General features: G+C 33.1%; 1 protein-coding gene across 1 annotated transcript in view; it reads right to left on the reverse strand.

The window, feature by feature from the left end:
- Positions 1 to 17,320, reverse strand: part of LOC114325526 (uncharacterized) — a 528,612-nt gene that overhangs the window by 291,541 nt on the left and 219,751 nt on the right. The window contains exon 2 of the mRNA XM_028273598.2: positions 2,975 to 3,108. Coding sequence (XP_028129399.2) covers positions 2,975 to 3,108 — 134 coding nt within the window. The remainder of the gene's footprint in view (positions 1 to 2,974; positions 3,109 to 17,320) is intronic.

Here is a 17,320-nt window from a genome sequence, read left to right on the forward strand (position 1 = left end):
ATATGTGTACTGACCTTTACGTAAACTACTGTTTCATCACATGTGTACAGTTGAGTCCACGAGTCTTTACTCGTGCGTCATTAATAGGGCTTTTCATCGATTGTCATTTGTTTCGAGCTTCTGTCATACCTCGTATAATCCGTGTAAATTAATATTATACACAATGTGTATAGCATTACTTAATAGCAGGCGGCATAGCTGGTTTGCCATTAGCTTCATGCATGGAAGAGAATGATGCTAGATAAAAAGTATGTGTTTTATCTCGTCGGGTATAGGGCTTTTCATTCACATTCTTTTGTTTCGAGCTTCTGTCATATGTTGTATAATATGACATATTATACAACATATGACAGAAGCTCGAAACAAATGAATGTGAATGAAAAGCCCTATACCTGGGCCTAGATTACGTGCACTGTAGATATCTACATGTCGCTTTCTATCGATATTTGAATATCAAAATATATAAATCTTTTAGCTTTAATTGAATTATTTTCTGGTTTTGCTCAAGTTTATCAATTAGAGTATAACCTAGCAAAACTAGAAAATAAGTCAATTAAAGCTAAAAATTCAAATATTTTGCTATTCAACTATCGATAGAAAGCGACATGTAGATATCTACAGTGCACGTAATCTAGGCCCAGGTATAGGGCTTTTCATTCACATTCATTTGTTTCGAACTTCTGTCATATGTTGTATAATATGTCATATTATACAACATATGACAGAAGCTCGAAACAAAAGAATGTGAATGAAAAGCCCTATACCTGACGAGATAAAACACATACTTTTTATCTAGCATCATTCTCTTCCACGCATGAAGCTAATGGCAAACCAGCTGCCGCCTGCTATTAACCTTTAACTACACGCGCTGGCGTACTTTGTACGCCAGATATAAGAATTCTACTGGAAATGTATTTAAAAATTAAATTTTTGACCTTGCTTATTTTTCTAACCTATCACTGGAATGTGCTTTACAATTTGGTTTTAGTTTCGTTATAATCGGCGTTCTGGAAAGATCGTAATTTACATTTTATTATTTGTTGTTTCCGGTGGTGGACAATATACCCCAGGATTATATTATTATAAGTCGTAATATAAGTATATATTTTAATTGTTTTTTAGTCATTATGGCAAAAAATATATTTTTCTTTGTAAACAATACTTTTTCTCCTGTAAAAAATCACATTTAAAAAAATTTTTTATTAGTAATTTTATTTATCATGGAATCCAGTTATTCCATGATTCCAGTTATAAATCCCAATTGGCTTACTGAAAAGGAACTCCAAGTATTCACTGATGCCGAATAAGGTTTATAACAAACAACTAAGTGTATTTTTTCAAAAAAAAAAAATTAAACAAATCCGCTGTTTTTAAGTGTATTGTCTTGTGGAGTACAAAGTACGCCACGCGTGTAGTTATGTTATAACTTGATGCGCGGGTAGTTAAAGGTTAAGTTAAAACACATATTACTTTTATGAACGATCTGGACTCAGTGCATTGAAAAGAGAAAGGTACAAAGAAAGACGATTGGGAACGTTTTCACATATTTTAACTACAATTTCTGACGTTTTGGTTTGTTTACTTTTGTGGCTGTCAGTTTGTTCAATTTTTTGCTGTTATGTTGTCGAATTATTGCATTTTGGATTTTTTTTATAGTATACGAACAGTTGTTTTCACAATTAATTTTATATTGGAATTAGAAATTTTATGACAGGTTTATGTTATTTTACCCTAAATTTTGACGTACAAAGCTAACCTCGTTGACACAGTTAAGGAATGCTTGTGTTTTATGTTCCGCCAAAGTAAACACTCGTGGACTCAACAGTATTTGATGTCCTACTATTTACTTTTTAGTTTTAAACGGCAAAGCCACATAAGAAGTTCTTGTATCGAATAATTCTATAAATAAAAGTACGATATAATAATTATTTATGAAACAGTTCGTGAAGTATGCTTTTTGCGAACGCACTCAACGTGAAGTTCGCAAAAAGTACTTTACTCAAAGTTTCATACAATATTTTATCTACGATAAACAAATAAAAAAAGCTGTAACTCTTCGTCACTGCAATTCATTTATATTCTACAATTTTTAGAGCTTTGACATTTAAAAATTCTAACTACTTTCAAACCAAAAAACTGTCAAAACTTTTGTTGTAATTCATTGTTCATATTGTCATCACCATGACAACGCGAAAGTTAAGGATTGTCACCATGACAACGCGAAATTTAATAACAGTGCGAAAAAGTAAATACATTGTTACTTCACGCACGTTTAAATCCTTCACGCACTGCTATCGATAATGAGAGTTTTCACAAACTAAAAACTTATACATAATATGACATAGAGTAGATAATATTTATTTATGAAATAGTTCGTGAAGTATGCTTTTTGCGAACGCTCGCGATATTTAAAGCACGAGCGACAACGGAGCGAGTGCTATACATCGCGTAAGTTCGCAAAAAGTACTTCACGCACAGTTTCATACAATATGTTATCTACTCTTCGATAAACAAATAAAAAAACTGTAACTCTTCGTCACTGGAATTGATTTCTATTCTACAATTTTTGGAACTGTGACATTTAAAAATCCTAACTACTTTCAAACCACAAAACTGTCAAAAATTTTGTTGTAAGTCATTGCTCATATTGTCACCACCATGACAACGCGAAAGTTAAGGATATTTGATTATATGAAAGTGTGCCAAAAAACCCATTGAAAGTGAGCGAAAAAGTAAATTTCATTTAAATTACTTCACGCACACTTTAAACCCTTCACGCACTGCTATCTATAATGACAGTTTTCATAAACTAAAAACTAATACATAATATGACATACAGTAGATAAAATATTTTATTTTCTCTGGAATGAATTATTTTAGTAATAATGTATATAACTAAGAATAATAAAAACATCGTTTTTTCTTGGTTATGAATGTTAAGATAAAAATCTTTTATGTACTAAAATCTACTTACCGGTTTCCCATTTAGAAGCCATGTGATGTTGGCAGGCGGATATGAAGACGGGGCTGAACAATTTCCCTTCAACCTGTATCCTGTATCTAAGATTTCTTTGTCCATTGTCAGTATGGGATCTTCTGCAGGCACATCTGAAAGATAATTGAGTATAATGTAATAAACAGTTTAAAATATTAAATAATTCATATTAATTATACAGTGAGCCCGTAAAGGTTCGAATAAATTCATTTTCTCGAGAATGGGCAACTTTGGAGATCCATATCGACTTTTGGAGATACATATCAATACTTTTTAAAAGTAAATGGACGGTGTTATGCAATAATGTCCTAACCCACACCTCGTACAAAATTGAGATTTTTAGTGAAACAGGTTCCATATGAGGTGTACTGCAGTTAACAAAAATGTTTTAAGCTGATTGGCGCTCTCATAGACATCTAGGGGTAAACATAGTATCCCACAAATGCTATATGTGGCGAATGTATAAATAAGCAAAAGTGTTCTAACCCATCAGTAGGGATAGAGATCATTATTGAAAATGAATTATTTGACTTGCAAAAAACCCATCCTCTTCCCAAACTACCCACTGGTATCGTTTACTACAAGAGGCAATTGAACTTCTATAATTTGGGAATTGCTATAGGAAGCACAGGAAAAGGGATGTATAATGTATGGTTAGAGCATGAAGCTGGCCGAGGAACCCAGGAAGTCGGGTCTTGTTTCCGTAAGTATATAATTGAAAATGTTAAACCTCCAGTTACTACATTAAATTTGTGGTCAGATTCGTGCGGTGGCCAGAACAGAAGATAAAATTGGTACTAATGTTAATACACGTTTTGCAAAATCATCCCTCATTGGAAGTTATTCAATTAAAATTTTTATTGTCGGGTCATTCCTTTTTACCCAATGATTCCCATTTCGGAGACGTTGAATTTGCATTAAAACCAACGAAAAAATATACACAGATCAAGACTATATCAGTGTTATAAAAGGCTGTAGAAACAGAAATAAATTTATTGTTAATAGACTGACAAAAGAGGATATGGTATCAGCGGTAAACTTAATAAACGCAGTTACAAACAGAAAGGTTGATATCAATAATCAAAATATTAGTTGGTTAAAAACACATGAAATTCTACTAAGATCAACCAAGGACCTAGTTCATGAAATATAACATTGAAGCGGAAGAGTATATTGAAGTTAATACTGAAAAACATGGAAAAGGCCGCAAATTTAATATACGGGAATTACACCTACCATTGTTGTGGCCAAGCGGTAAACCTTTATCTAAAGAAAAAATAAAAGACTTAAAAGATATTTTAAAAGTAATTCCTCAAGATTCCAGAGCATTTTACAACTTTTTAAGATTAACCCCAAGTTCTAACTTTGAAGAGGATATAGAAGGGCTCGTAAGCGAGTTAAATTTTGACATTGACGAAAGTTTTCTTGAGGACTAGATCAAAAAACATATTTAAATTAAATTATTATTAACCAAGTTTAGTGTTTAGATCAGTTTTGCTTGTTTTTATTAAGGTATAATTGTAGTTTTTCAAAAATGTCCTAACCCGCTTTTGACACTGATTTCTGTCAACTTTGACATTTTATCTGTATAATCTTAGAATGTAGTATTTTTTCGTTGTCGATCTTATAATTTAAAAAATACATAAAATTATATATATCAATAGTCTATTTCTTATTTGAGTTTAAGTTTTAAATCAATTTATCTCCGAAACAACTTTTTGTGGGTTAGTACATTATTGCATAACACCAGCCAAATAACCATTTTCAATTTTGTTACAACACGAAACTACAGCCGCATCATTATTCCTTTTCAATCTGAGAGTGCAACAACAACCCCTACCAGTTTCGAAACTTATTAGTCTCTCATCAGGAGGCACATATGCTGCTCTCTCTTACCCAACTAGGAAAAACCCCGGCGTGCAGTCACGGATTGCAACGAACGAAATGGCAGGGATGCCCTAGCGTCAACTGCTAGCAAAAGACTACGTTTTCAATCTAATAGCACATAAAATAACACCAAAAAATGCTGTTTCACATCCTACCAGACTGAAAACAATGGGAACCTTCTCTGGTAACACCTCCGAGGCTTCTTCAATTTGCAAGCCATAACGGATGCTGGTGCAAAAAGTGCGAAAATTTAAAAATATAAATAAAATATTAATAAATTTAATAAAAAAACGAATTTGACATACATATTGGATGTTAAAATTTTTTCGTTAAAATCTCATTTTTTTTATACAGGGTGCCCAGAAACTCTACCGACAAACGAAGACAGGAGATTCCTCAGATAATTTTAAGACAATTTAACCCAATTCACCTAGTCCGAAAATGTTTCTTAAGGGAGCTAGAGCTCTTTAAAGATATCGCCATGTAATTAGTTTTTCTTAAATACCCCAGAACGCTTCTATCTAGAAAAACGAAAATTTTCATACATATTTACTTTCCAGAAATGAATCGATTTCATCCATTGCCAATTTCTAGTATCGGTCATAGGTGTCCGTTTTGGGTTGGGCAACGGTTATCTTATCGCATAACTTTTTTGTCTTCAACTTTTAAGCATTTTTGATACTGGATTATTAATTTTAACTATTTATAATGGGAAATAAGCCACAATATTTTTAAAAAATGATTTTTATTAACGTTTCGACGCCCAAATCGGGTGCCGTTGTCAAAATACAAAATACTACTAACAGAAACAAAAAATGTTGTTGCTTAGTAAAAAAATTCTTCTAATAATTTATTTAATTTGACTCATTTATATCGGCAATACAGATACATATGATACATTTTAAAGTAGAAGACTTTAAAATGATATTGCCAATATTTATGAGTTGCGTTCCTGGGACGACTTTACTGAAAGATAGTTCATTCGATTACATGAAATCAACCCAACTCAAGAATATCCGTCACAAAAAAATCATAGCATGTGATCTGTCTTTAAAAATACAACCACATGCAACGGTGACATTAAAATTCTCGCGTTAGAGATCTCATAGTAAATCACGAGGGAAAACCATCGAATGAACTATCTTTCAGTAAAGTCGTCCCAGGAACGCAACTCATAAATATTGGCAATATCATTTTAAAGTCTTCTACTTTAAAATGTATCATATGTATCTGAATTGCCGATATAAATGAGTCAAATTAAATAAATTATTAGAAGAATTTTTTTACTAAGCAACAACATTTTTTGTTTCTGTTAGTAGTATTGTGTATTTTGACAACGGCACACGATTTGGACGTCGAAACGTTAATAAAAATCATTTTTTAATAATATTGTGGCTTATTTCCCATTATAAATAGTTAAAATTGTAAAAATCCCACAAGAAAATAGCTTCACAACAACTGGATTATTAAATTGTGAGGTATTCTAGTACTTAAAGGTACTCTTACTTTAAGTCGTTAGGACACACCGTTTTCTAGAAAAATCGATTTGAAAGTTTTTAGATTTGGGAATTTGAAAAAAAATGAAAAAAATTTAAAAAAAAACGATATATTTTACCAACTTAAAGCAAAAGTGTCTTTTAGTACTCGAATATCTCATAATTGAATATAATCTAGTGTCAAAAATACTTAAAAATTAAAGACAATAAAGTTATGCTATAAAATATCTGTTGAACTACCCAAAATGGACGCCTATGACCGGTACTAGAAACTCGCCATTAATGAAATGGATTAATCTCTGGAATATAAATAAATGTACCAGTTTTCATCTTTCTAAATAGTTTTTTTAATCTTTTTTTTTTTAATTCGAAGAACGAAAGGTTTTCAAATCGATTTTTCTAGAAAACAGTGTATCCTATCGACTTAAAGTAAGAGTAACTTTTAGTACCAGAATACCTTACAATTTAATAATTCAAACTCAAAAATGCTTAAAAATTAAAGAGAAAAAAGTTAGGCGATAAAATAACCGTTGCCCTACCCAAAACGGACACCTATGACCGGTACTAGAAATTCGAAATGAATGGAATCGATTCATTTCTGGAAAGTAAATTAGCATACCAATTTTCGTTTTTCTAAATAGAAGCGTTCTGGAGGTATTTAGGAAAAACTAATTACATGACGCCATTTTCAAAGAGCTCTAGCTCCCTTAGGAAGCATTTTCAGACTAGGTGAATTGGGTTAAATTGTCTTAAAATTATCTGAGGAATCTCCTGTCTTCGTTTGTCGGTAGAGTATATGGTCGCAATGGTAAAAATTAAATTATTTATGAAACAAGACACTGTGAAGGAAGTTATATTATCATAATTTTTTTCTGAAGTCAGAAAACTTGATTAAAAAAACTAACTAAAAATACAATTAGTTACTCAATGGCCCACCCTATCACTTACCACCCTAATAATACTACTCATACTGACTTAATTAAGATTTTAACTAGTAAATAATCACAGAATTGTTCTCTATTGATGTATCTGTCATTGTGGGAGAGGGCGCTGAAAGCATTTCGATGAATAATAATTTTTCGAAACGACCTTACAATGATTTACGTATTTGTTTTTCTATTCCAATAAAAGGAAGACGTTATTTTTCAACACCGATTAAGCCAAAGAAGCAGACAAAGCTTCTCGTGTTATTTTGATCATAAATAATTTTACAGTGAATCCCGCAGCGTAGATGCGGTTAGTAAATTATAGAAATTCTATAGAAAATAGGTTATCGAAATGTAAAAGTACCGTTTCGATAAAAATCCAATTTTGCACTTATCGTCGGCCTAATATGAAAAATGCGTAAGTCAAAAATTTTAGAGTTTTAATTTCATCTGTTGCATTATCCAAAAGATATGTACGTTAGGGTGCACCGAAAAAGGCGAAATTTTTTTTTTGCGATGGAAAAGTATTACCTCTCAAAAGTTGCCCAATCAACTGTTAAGTATTCTGGTAAAATTTTTTCGAAATTGGAAAATATCTTCTGCCCCCCCCCCCAGACAATTAAAAATTTTGAAAAAATGTTAACAGACGACAAAAATTTTTATTTCGAAACGAAAATGTAATAGCTCATAGAAGTTGCTAACACACTATTTAGTATTTTAGTAAAATTGCGTTGAAATAAAAAAATATATTCTGCCCCACGGCAACTAGAAACTAGAAAAAAATACATTAATATGCGAATTTCTTTTGTAAGGGAAAAGTAATACCTTATAGAACTTGAATACTAAATTCGGTTTAAATTGGAACATATTTTCTTGTTTCACAACGCAATTAAAAATTTTACTTAACCCGGCACCTGCCACGTGGCTTTGCAAGGCATCAAATGCCACGTGGGGTGCTCACAGCACCCCTTAAAAATTTTCTGTGATCTACTTGTTTATAAACAAAATAATGTGTTAAGTTACACAAGAATATAAAAAAAACATGTTTTATTAACTTATTAGCTACTAATATATTATAAAAGTTAAAAAATAAAATTAAAAAGGTGTTATAAGCAAACTAGCAAGTACCAACCCATAATAAATGAAGTGATGTAAAATATCTAAGAAAATTAAAATTTATTGAGTATAGAGAATATATTAATAATTTAGATCAGTTATTACAATAAAAAAATGTAAATCTGACCTGTTTATCAAAAACATAAAAAAATTTTACTGCCAGATGATGACACCCCAATTCGAATTTAGAGCTACAATTTCAGAATGCCACTAAATAACCACTTCAAACACAAACAGATCTATGCTATATAATATTATTGAAAGCTACTATGACGCACAGGACGGTTAACAAATTTGAAATACCAAATATTTGATGAAAATATGTTATTGGGTGCTGGTAGCACCCCACGTGGCAGCTGCCGGGTTAAGAAAAGGGTACTAAAACATTCTTTTTATAACAAAATCGCCTAACTTATCCGTCTCCATGACGTCACCCAAGTTCTTTTAATACTAAAATAAATATAAAGCAAAGTACAAAATTAGGTATATAAATATTACAAAAAAAATATGGTAAAAGCATTCTATTCGAAGATGTCTTCCGATTTAGCATTAAAGTGGGGCATAGTTTTCTGGAATTAATTCAAGATTTTATAAATCCATCCCTCGAATACGCTCCACAAACTGCTAGAGAAGCTTGTGTCACAAGTTTGACAAATCGTTCTACACATTGTTTGTGGCAGTGATTTTTCTCAATCTCAATAGTAAAAGGGTCTAAGTTAGGATTCTTAATAAAATCTCGCAGATTGTCACTCGAAAATCTAGAGAATATAGATGGTTCTGTAAGGTGATATTCTTGTTAGTTAATTAACTCAAAGTAGTCGTTTGAATCAAAATTTTTAAGGAGAAAATTTGAAGACCCTCACGTTGTTTTATTTGGTCACTGGCAAACTTCTTTTGATGTCCAAGGGGTAGATCATTAATTTGAATGTCGCAGACATACAAACCACTGAAGCGGTTTTTTAAGATGTTCTTCTAGCAGCCGTATTACATCACCCGTAACGCCAGTATTGCCACGAAACAGAAACTATTGCCTCGGAACAAGACGGATACTCGATATAAACGACACACGCAACGGAATAAGGATATTTGCATAGGTACGTGGAATGTGTTAAGTTGGTACAGACCTGGAATAGCGACAAGAGCCATTAGACAACTGCAAGAATATAACATGGATATAACAGCAATACAGGAAATAAGATGGACAGCAACGGGAAATTTAGAAATGGAAGATGTTATAGTCTTTTGGTCGGGTAGTGAGAACAGACATGAATACGGATGTGGATTCGTAATTGCAAAAAGATTAAAAACGGCAGTGATAGATTTCAAGCCAATAAACGAACGTATCTGCTATATTAGACTCAAAGGTAAGTGGTTCAATCTCACTATATTCTCAATTTATGCCCCAACAGAAGATGCCGAAGAAGATAAGAAGGACGAATTTTACGAATTACTAGACCAACAGTATAAAGCAGCGCCAAAACATGACATCAAAATAGTAATGGGGGACTGTAATGCTAAACTAGGTAAGGAAGACTATTTAAAAGAAGTAATTGGTAAATATAGCCTACACGATACAACAAATGATAATGGACACCGGCTAACACAATTCGCAATATCTAATAACATGATTATTAAATCCACCCAATTTGAAAGAAAGGACATTTACAAGGTCACATGGGTGTCAAATGATGGAAGAACACGTAACCAAATAGATCATGTCCTCATTGATGCAAGACACTCTAGTAGCATTATTAATACACGAAGTATGAGAGGAGCTGACAGCGATAGTGATCATTTTCTTGTAAAATCAAAGTTGAGAACACGAATATCAGTACAGAAGATGGAGCAACAAGAACAAAGAGAAAGATGGGACATAGAAGCTCTTCAAACACCAAATAAAGAACTGGAGTACCAAGTAGCCATAAGCAACAGATTTCAATTGCTGGGAGAGGAAGACCAAAATGTAGACCTAGGAGATGCATGGCAGCGAGTGGCATCAGTGATAGAACAAGCAGAGAAAGAAACCATTGGGAAAAAGAGGACTCGCCCAAAACAGAAATGGTTTGACAAGCAATGCGAAGAAATGCTGGAAACAAAAACTCACAAAAGAATGAAAATGCTACAAAACCCTACAGATGAGAACAAAGCAGATTTTCACAGAACGAGGGCACAGACAAGGCAACTACTCAGAACTAAAAAGAGAAGCTACATAGAACAGCAAATACGAGTAATGGAAATAAGTGGCGAGAGGAATCAAATAAGAAAATTCTTTGGGGAAGTGAAGACAGTCAGACAAGGTGGAAATGTTGGGGTAACACAAGCTATGAGAAATGAAGCAGGTGAACTGATAATGATGGAAACAGAAATCGTAGAGCGATGGAAGGAATACTTTCGGAATTTACTAAATATTGAAAGTGAGATGGAGGAATCAGAGACTACATTTCATTCTGCAGATGTGGAAATACCACCACCAACACTCCAAGAAGTAAAGAATGCAATAGCATCTCTTAAAGATTACAAAGCACCAGGAAATGATGGTATAAATGGAGAATTGATAAAAAAAGGAGGAAACGTTTTACATCAAAAATTGTATGACATTATTCTCAGAGTATGGCAACAGCAGAAAATGCCTAGAGAATGGAATGGAAGCGTTATAATACCCATACATAAGAAGGGAAATAAAGAGCAATTCCGAAACTACAGAGGCATATCGCTTATTAGTACAGCGTATAAGATTCTATCAATTATCTTACTAAAGAGACTCACTCCGTATTCGGAAGATATTCTAGGCGACTACCAATGCGGCTTTTGAAGTGGAAGGTCAACAATAGATCAAATATTTACCATCCGACAAATATTAGAAAAAAACTGGGAATTCAACCGAGATGAATACCAAATCTTCGTAGATTTCCAGCATGCATATGACTCGATAAAAAGAAGCAGACTATGGCTAGCAATGCTAGAAATGGGAATACCAAGAAAATTAGTGCAGCTCACTCAAATGTGCGTGGCAGACTCATATGCACAGGTAAAGATAGGAAACAGAACATCGATGCCATTTAGTATAACATCAGGGCTTAGACAAGGAGACCCTTTATCACCATTGCTATTCAATTTGGCTTTAGAATACGCAGTAAGTAAAATATCGTCTGAACTAACAGGGGGATCCGCAAATCGAGGATCAAAACTATTGTTGGCCTTTGCCGATGATCTAGATGCAGTCGCACATTCTACAAGAGACGTAAGGGAGATGTTTTCACAGCTCGAGGAGGAAACAGGTAACCTGGGCTTTCGAATAAATGAAGAGAAGACGAAATATATGCTGGTAACCAAAAATCCAAGACCAAGAGTTAGGCAGAACGTAACTATTAATGACCACAACTTTGAAGTAGTAAAAGAGTTTAAATATCTGGGAGCAGTAATCACAGAGGACAATCACATAGAAAAAGAGGTCTCAGCAAGAATAGCTGCGGAAAATAGAGCATTATACTCCCTATCATCATTATTAAGATCTAAGCTGCTGAAAAGACAATCTAAATTAAGACTGTACATATCAATTATTCGCCCAGTTGTTACATATGGGAGTGAAACATGGACTCTACATCAGCGAGAAATAAATAAATTGCTGATATTTGAAAGGAAAGTCATCAGAATGATATTTGGTCCTCAAAGAGATGAATTGACAGGAGAGTGGAGAAGGCGCCGCAATGCTGAATTGGTGACTCTATATGGTACTGAAAACATCATCAGACATATAAAAGCTAATCGGATAAGATGGGCAGGTCATGTAGTAAGATCAGAGGAAGACAGAGTGCTAAAGACAGTGTTCTTCGAGAGACCAGACGGTAGAAGATCAGTGGGCCGTCCCAGAAAAAGATGGAAGGATGATGTTGAAACCGATCTATCTAGGATTGGGGTACAACAATGGCAAATCGAAGCGCAAGATCGCAGACGATGGAGGGCCATAGTGGATGCGGCGAAGACTCACCCCGAGTTGTAAAGCCAGTCAAGAAGAAGAAGAAGAAGAAGTAACGCCAGTATTTACGACTGTTTCGTCACATCCAAGAGCTGGATTTGATACTTTCTGATATACCAGATAGCGGATACCCATATCCGAAATATTTGCACCCCGGCTCATGCACAAGTGTTATGTGTTCTTCCACGATCGATTGACCATAAAACTATTTTTTACTTGAGCTAAAGTTTTGTCTTTGCGTCGGTAACTGTCTTCTTTTACCGTTGTTCTCTCTGATTATATTTGTTTTTGTTTTCCCTATCAATCGAGCTTATCACCATTTTCTGGTACCTCTTTGATTTAATAGAAATTCGCTCTCATCCAGAGGTACTTATTGAGATTTGCTACAAAAAAAGTTAATCATTGAATTATTGAATCAAAGCATTGAATTTTATTTTTGTAAAATTCAATGTTTTGCTTGTTCTTAAATGGTTTGATATGTTTCATATATTTGTCATAGTAGGTTTTTAAAAGCTGAATAATTCTTGTATGTTAAATTGTTGGAATTAAGGCCTTTTTCCATATTTCCTCCAATTTAATTGCAACCTGTTTGGCAATAACAGAACATTTTCAGGTATATTTGGCGGATGCCGAAAAATGGGGCGGTCCACAGCACATCTTGATTTTATTCCCCATGGTCCTGGTTTATCTATTTTAAAAATCTTTAATTTACAAACAACAATAATAACAAAGTAAGGCATCGCACCAAACATAAATGAAAATTACACGCACGGACTCACGAAGCGGGACATTTCAAAGGGGTTGGAGAGACTGAAAAAACACACAAAACTTTAATATCGTTTAAATTTGTAATTGACAACATTTTAAGTTTTCTTTAATTGATCTTAGATCGACTTAGCACATATTTTATTCCACATAATATAAATTGAAATTTCCATAAAAATGAGATATTTATAGTAAATTATTAGATAGTAGATAGAAGTAAATATTAGATATTAAAATACTAGTGTGCTGAAAAATAACAATAGCAACTTTTTCATGCTATTAGATATAACATTTCCAACTTTTATTTTTTCGATGCACCCTAATGTACAGCTGGTTCCAAAAAAAAAACTGATACGACTCTTAAAGCGTATTTTGTAGAAAATTGAGCAGTGTACTTTCTTCTTCTTTTTGTTTTTGGTCTCGCTGCAAGGCAATTACCAGCACGATTTATAGGCGATCGTGATGTAGTCTGGCTCTATGCCATATCAAAATCGCTGACTATGTTCTTGAAAAAAGCTTTTGATGAGGTGTGATATAATTAATATGAGTTTAATTATATCTAATTTATTATATTTTGAAGAATAAATACATATTATTTACATACTATCAAATCTGTTAAATCTGTCAAATACTGTTACTGTCAAATCTTAAAATTTGTCAGATTACTTCAACCTCAAATAATGGCTGTTTGTTTGTTTATTTTATTATTTGTCTGTCATAATAAATACATTATAATGTCAGACCAATCATACACTGCTCAAAATGATCAAATCTTACTAAGAGTCGTATCAGTTTTTTTAGGAACCAGCTGTACGTCTCTGTCTGCTTCTAATTTAGTCAACTGGATTTTGATAAATTTTTGAAACTGAAATCTGTGTAAGTCCATTACTTACAGGTGTTGAAAGCCCTATGAAATCTGCACATGTCCCAAAAGTCCGCTCTTGTTAGTGGCCAAACCGTTCAAACGTATTGGTGCTTTTCTCATGTTTATACAATACAAAGTATTTTCATTGTAAACGGGTGAGTACCTACAGAGTACATGTTAAAATGACACAACACATTGTTTAATAATTAAACATTATTTGATATTGTTTAGAGACTTGCTCACACCGCCACCGTCGCCATGACCAAATTGGTCGAATTGGGCAACGAATTGTTGCCCCATCCATTGTATTCTCCAGATTTCGCCCCGTGCTATTACTATTTGTTTTCAAACTTGAAAAAGACATTCGCTGGGCAGAAATTTAAGTCGAGTGAGGAGGTCATCGCCACCAAGGAAGCCTATTTTGTAGACCTCGAGAAAAGGTATTTTTCAGGCGGGATAAAGAAGTTGGAGCATCGCTGGGTCAAGTGTACCGAGCTAAAAGGAGACTATGTAGAGAAATAAATCGACATCCCCATCGAAAAAGGTTGTAACTCAAGTTAGACCTTTTTTCAGATTTAAATTCGAATTCTGCAAAAAATTGCGCACACAACAATATAAACGACATATTTTAATTCTCAATAGATTGGCTAATACTTCATTAAAAAAGTTGTATTTTAACTTACGTGCGACATTTTAACGTGAAAAAGGCAGTAACATTGGATACTCCTTATGTTAAATATTAAATTTCTTTATACTTGACGATTAACAAGGTTTTTAAATGAGTAACAACTTTGTTGCACGTGTGTGTTTAATTTATAAAGTATTCAAACATATATGGTGCATCTCATAAGTCAATTTATCGAAATTAAAGTAAAAAAGTACTTACGGACTTTTTTGTTTTTGATAGTTGCGGTGGACAAAATAAGTATAGAATAGTGTTTGCTACGTACTTCTGTGTAGCGAAAAAGTTTATTATTAACATTACACATGTATTTTTTGAAATAGCACATTCACAAATCGAGGGCGATTCAATGCATGCCCTTATAGAAAAACAGAAAAAGTAGTATAATATTATGCTCCACACCAATGAATAACCATGATACGATATGACGAAGCATCAGGCAAGCCTAAATCCGTATCTGAAATAAATCAGAAGCAAATTCTAAATTTTAACCTATTTAAGGACAAACATGTTATAGGTCTGGATCCCGCGTATGAAAAAAAAGTTGATTAATAGCAAGCTGAAAATTTGTTAATAGCGTAAGGGTGTTTAGTCGGATGATCTTTGATATATGGGAACACTGGAATAGGGGCAGTTTTAATTGTGGAACAGTTTAAAAATTCGGAACGGTCAGACCACGAGAACGGCACATTTATTTTGTCCGACAGAATAGACTTAAACTCTCATACAAAAATCAGACTGCTATTTGGGCCATGTTAAACAAAAAGCAACCAACCCTCAATTTGCAAATTATAAGAAAATTAACTTTTTATATTTTTCTAAATATTTAATTTTCCGTCATATTTTTTTAAACGATAACTTCACTAATCAATAGTTTAATTTTAAAGCAATTTTATCATAGTAGTCTCAAAATTATCCTAATAAATTTTTACAAAAAAAAAGCCGTATTGAGGGTTGGTTTCTTTTTGCTGTTCAAAAAATTATCGAAAAACTTTTGTTTTTAATGATTTATTTATAAAATTAAAAATTTTACTGATAATTATAAAGTTTTCATTTTATTTATTAGATCCACGTTACCAATTTTTCAATGTCAAAATGAAGCTCTTCGGTGTTAAAGCTATCTGCATCCTCGATTATTTTGTTGCTGCCTTTAAGATTAAGTAGTATATAACTCCAAAGAATCAGATGAAATTAGGTGGATCATATCATTAAGGTGCTTAAACTTTGGGTGGGCTATGGGTCTACTTTGTGGCCATAGTGGTACCAAAGCTTCATAAACAGTTCCATTAGCATAAGGCCTTCCCCGAATATTCTTTTTAATATTAACTTTTTGGAAACTATTTGTAAATTTGCATGTGGCTTAGTATGTGAACATCCTATTCAGCACTGTCAATTATCTGTATTTAGATCGAAAACGTTCTGCATTTGTGACGTAGCCCTTTAAGAGAATTTGAATAAATTATATAGTATATACCTTTTATAAAGGATTTTAATTAATTTTTTGTGATATATGGTATACAGCCAGCTACAGGAAGACTTTTTCCTTGTGAATTTTTAATTCCATTATTGCATAGAATGCAATCTGCAAAATCCAACCAACCCACAAAATCAATGAATAAAACCGAATAATTTCAGTCAACTCGGTAAAACCATACAGTAGAAATTCTACTATAAAACATAATATCAATACAAGTAAAAAAATATGCGATAATCAGTCCAAACAACAAACCATAATATTTAAAAAGTAAGATAAACATACATCCTTAATCCTGAAACTTACCATTTTCGGCAATTTCGCGAGCCGCTTTAATTATTTTGACAGTTCTTGATTTAAACGTATTTTTCGCATTCAAAATTCACAGATTTCTTCATATAATAGATATAACACAACAAATATTTTAATATTTAAGCACGAATTAACATTGGTCAGTACCTACACGTAAAAAACAAAAAGATGCAACAATCCAGGAACCGTAATCGGCATAACAATATCAACCCACTTGGTTGATACTTTTCGACAGTGCAATGTAATAATATGTTCAGTCACACAAACAATCCAAGGGGGTTGGTTGTCTTATGCGGAATCTTAATTGAACTATTATTAAACAGAAATAATTTGGAGTAGTATTTTTCACGATTTAAAATTTAGGATGGCTTGGTTGCTTTTTACACAATGTAGAATACACATTTTCAAATCGATATATGACATTATCTTGTTTTCCTTAAAAATGTGGGTTGGTTGCTTTTTGCATAACAAGGCCCATTTATCACCTGTCATAATTCCTGTCATTTGACATATTCTACATGTTCCACTCATTAAAACGCCCATTTGGTGATAAATAGCAGTCTGCTTTTTGCATGAGAGTTTAATCTCTGTTCGGAGAGTTTAAGTCTGTTCTGTCGGACAAAATACATGTGCCGTTTTCATGGTCTGACCGTTCCAAATTTTTAACCTGTTCCACAATTAAAACTTCCCCTGTTCCAGTGTTCCCATATATCAAAGTTTGTCCGAGTAGACACTCTTAAGCTATTAACAAATTTTCAGCTTGCTATTAATCAACTTTTTTTTTCATACGCGGGATCCAGACCTATTAATTTTGAAGTAGATATTA

Source organism: Diabrotica virgifera, chromosome 8 (assembly GCF_917563875.1).
Source record: "Diabrotica virgifera virgifera chromosome 8, PGI_DIABVI_V3a".
Taxonomy (NCBI): Eukaryota; Metazoa; Arthropoda; class Insecta; order Coleoptera; family Chrysomelidae; genus Diabrotica; species Diabrotica virgifera.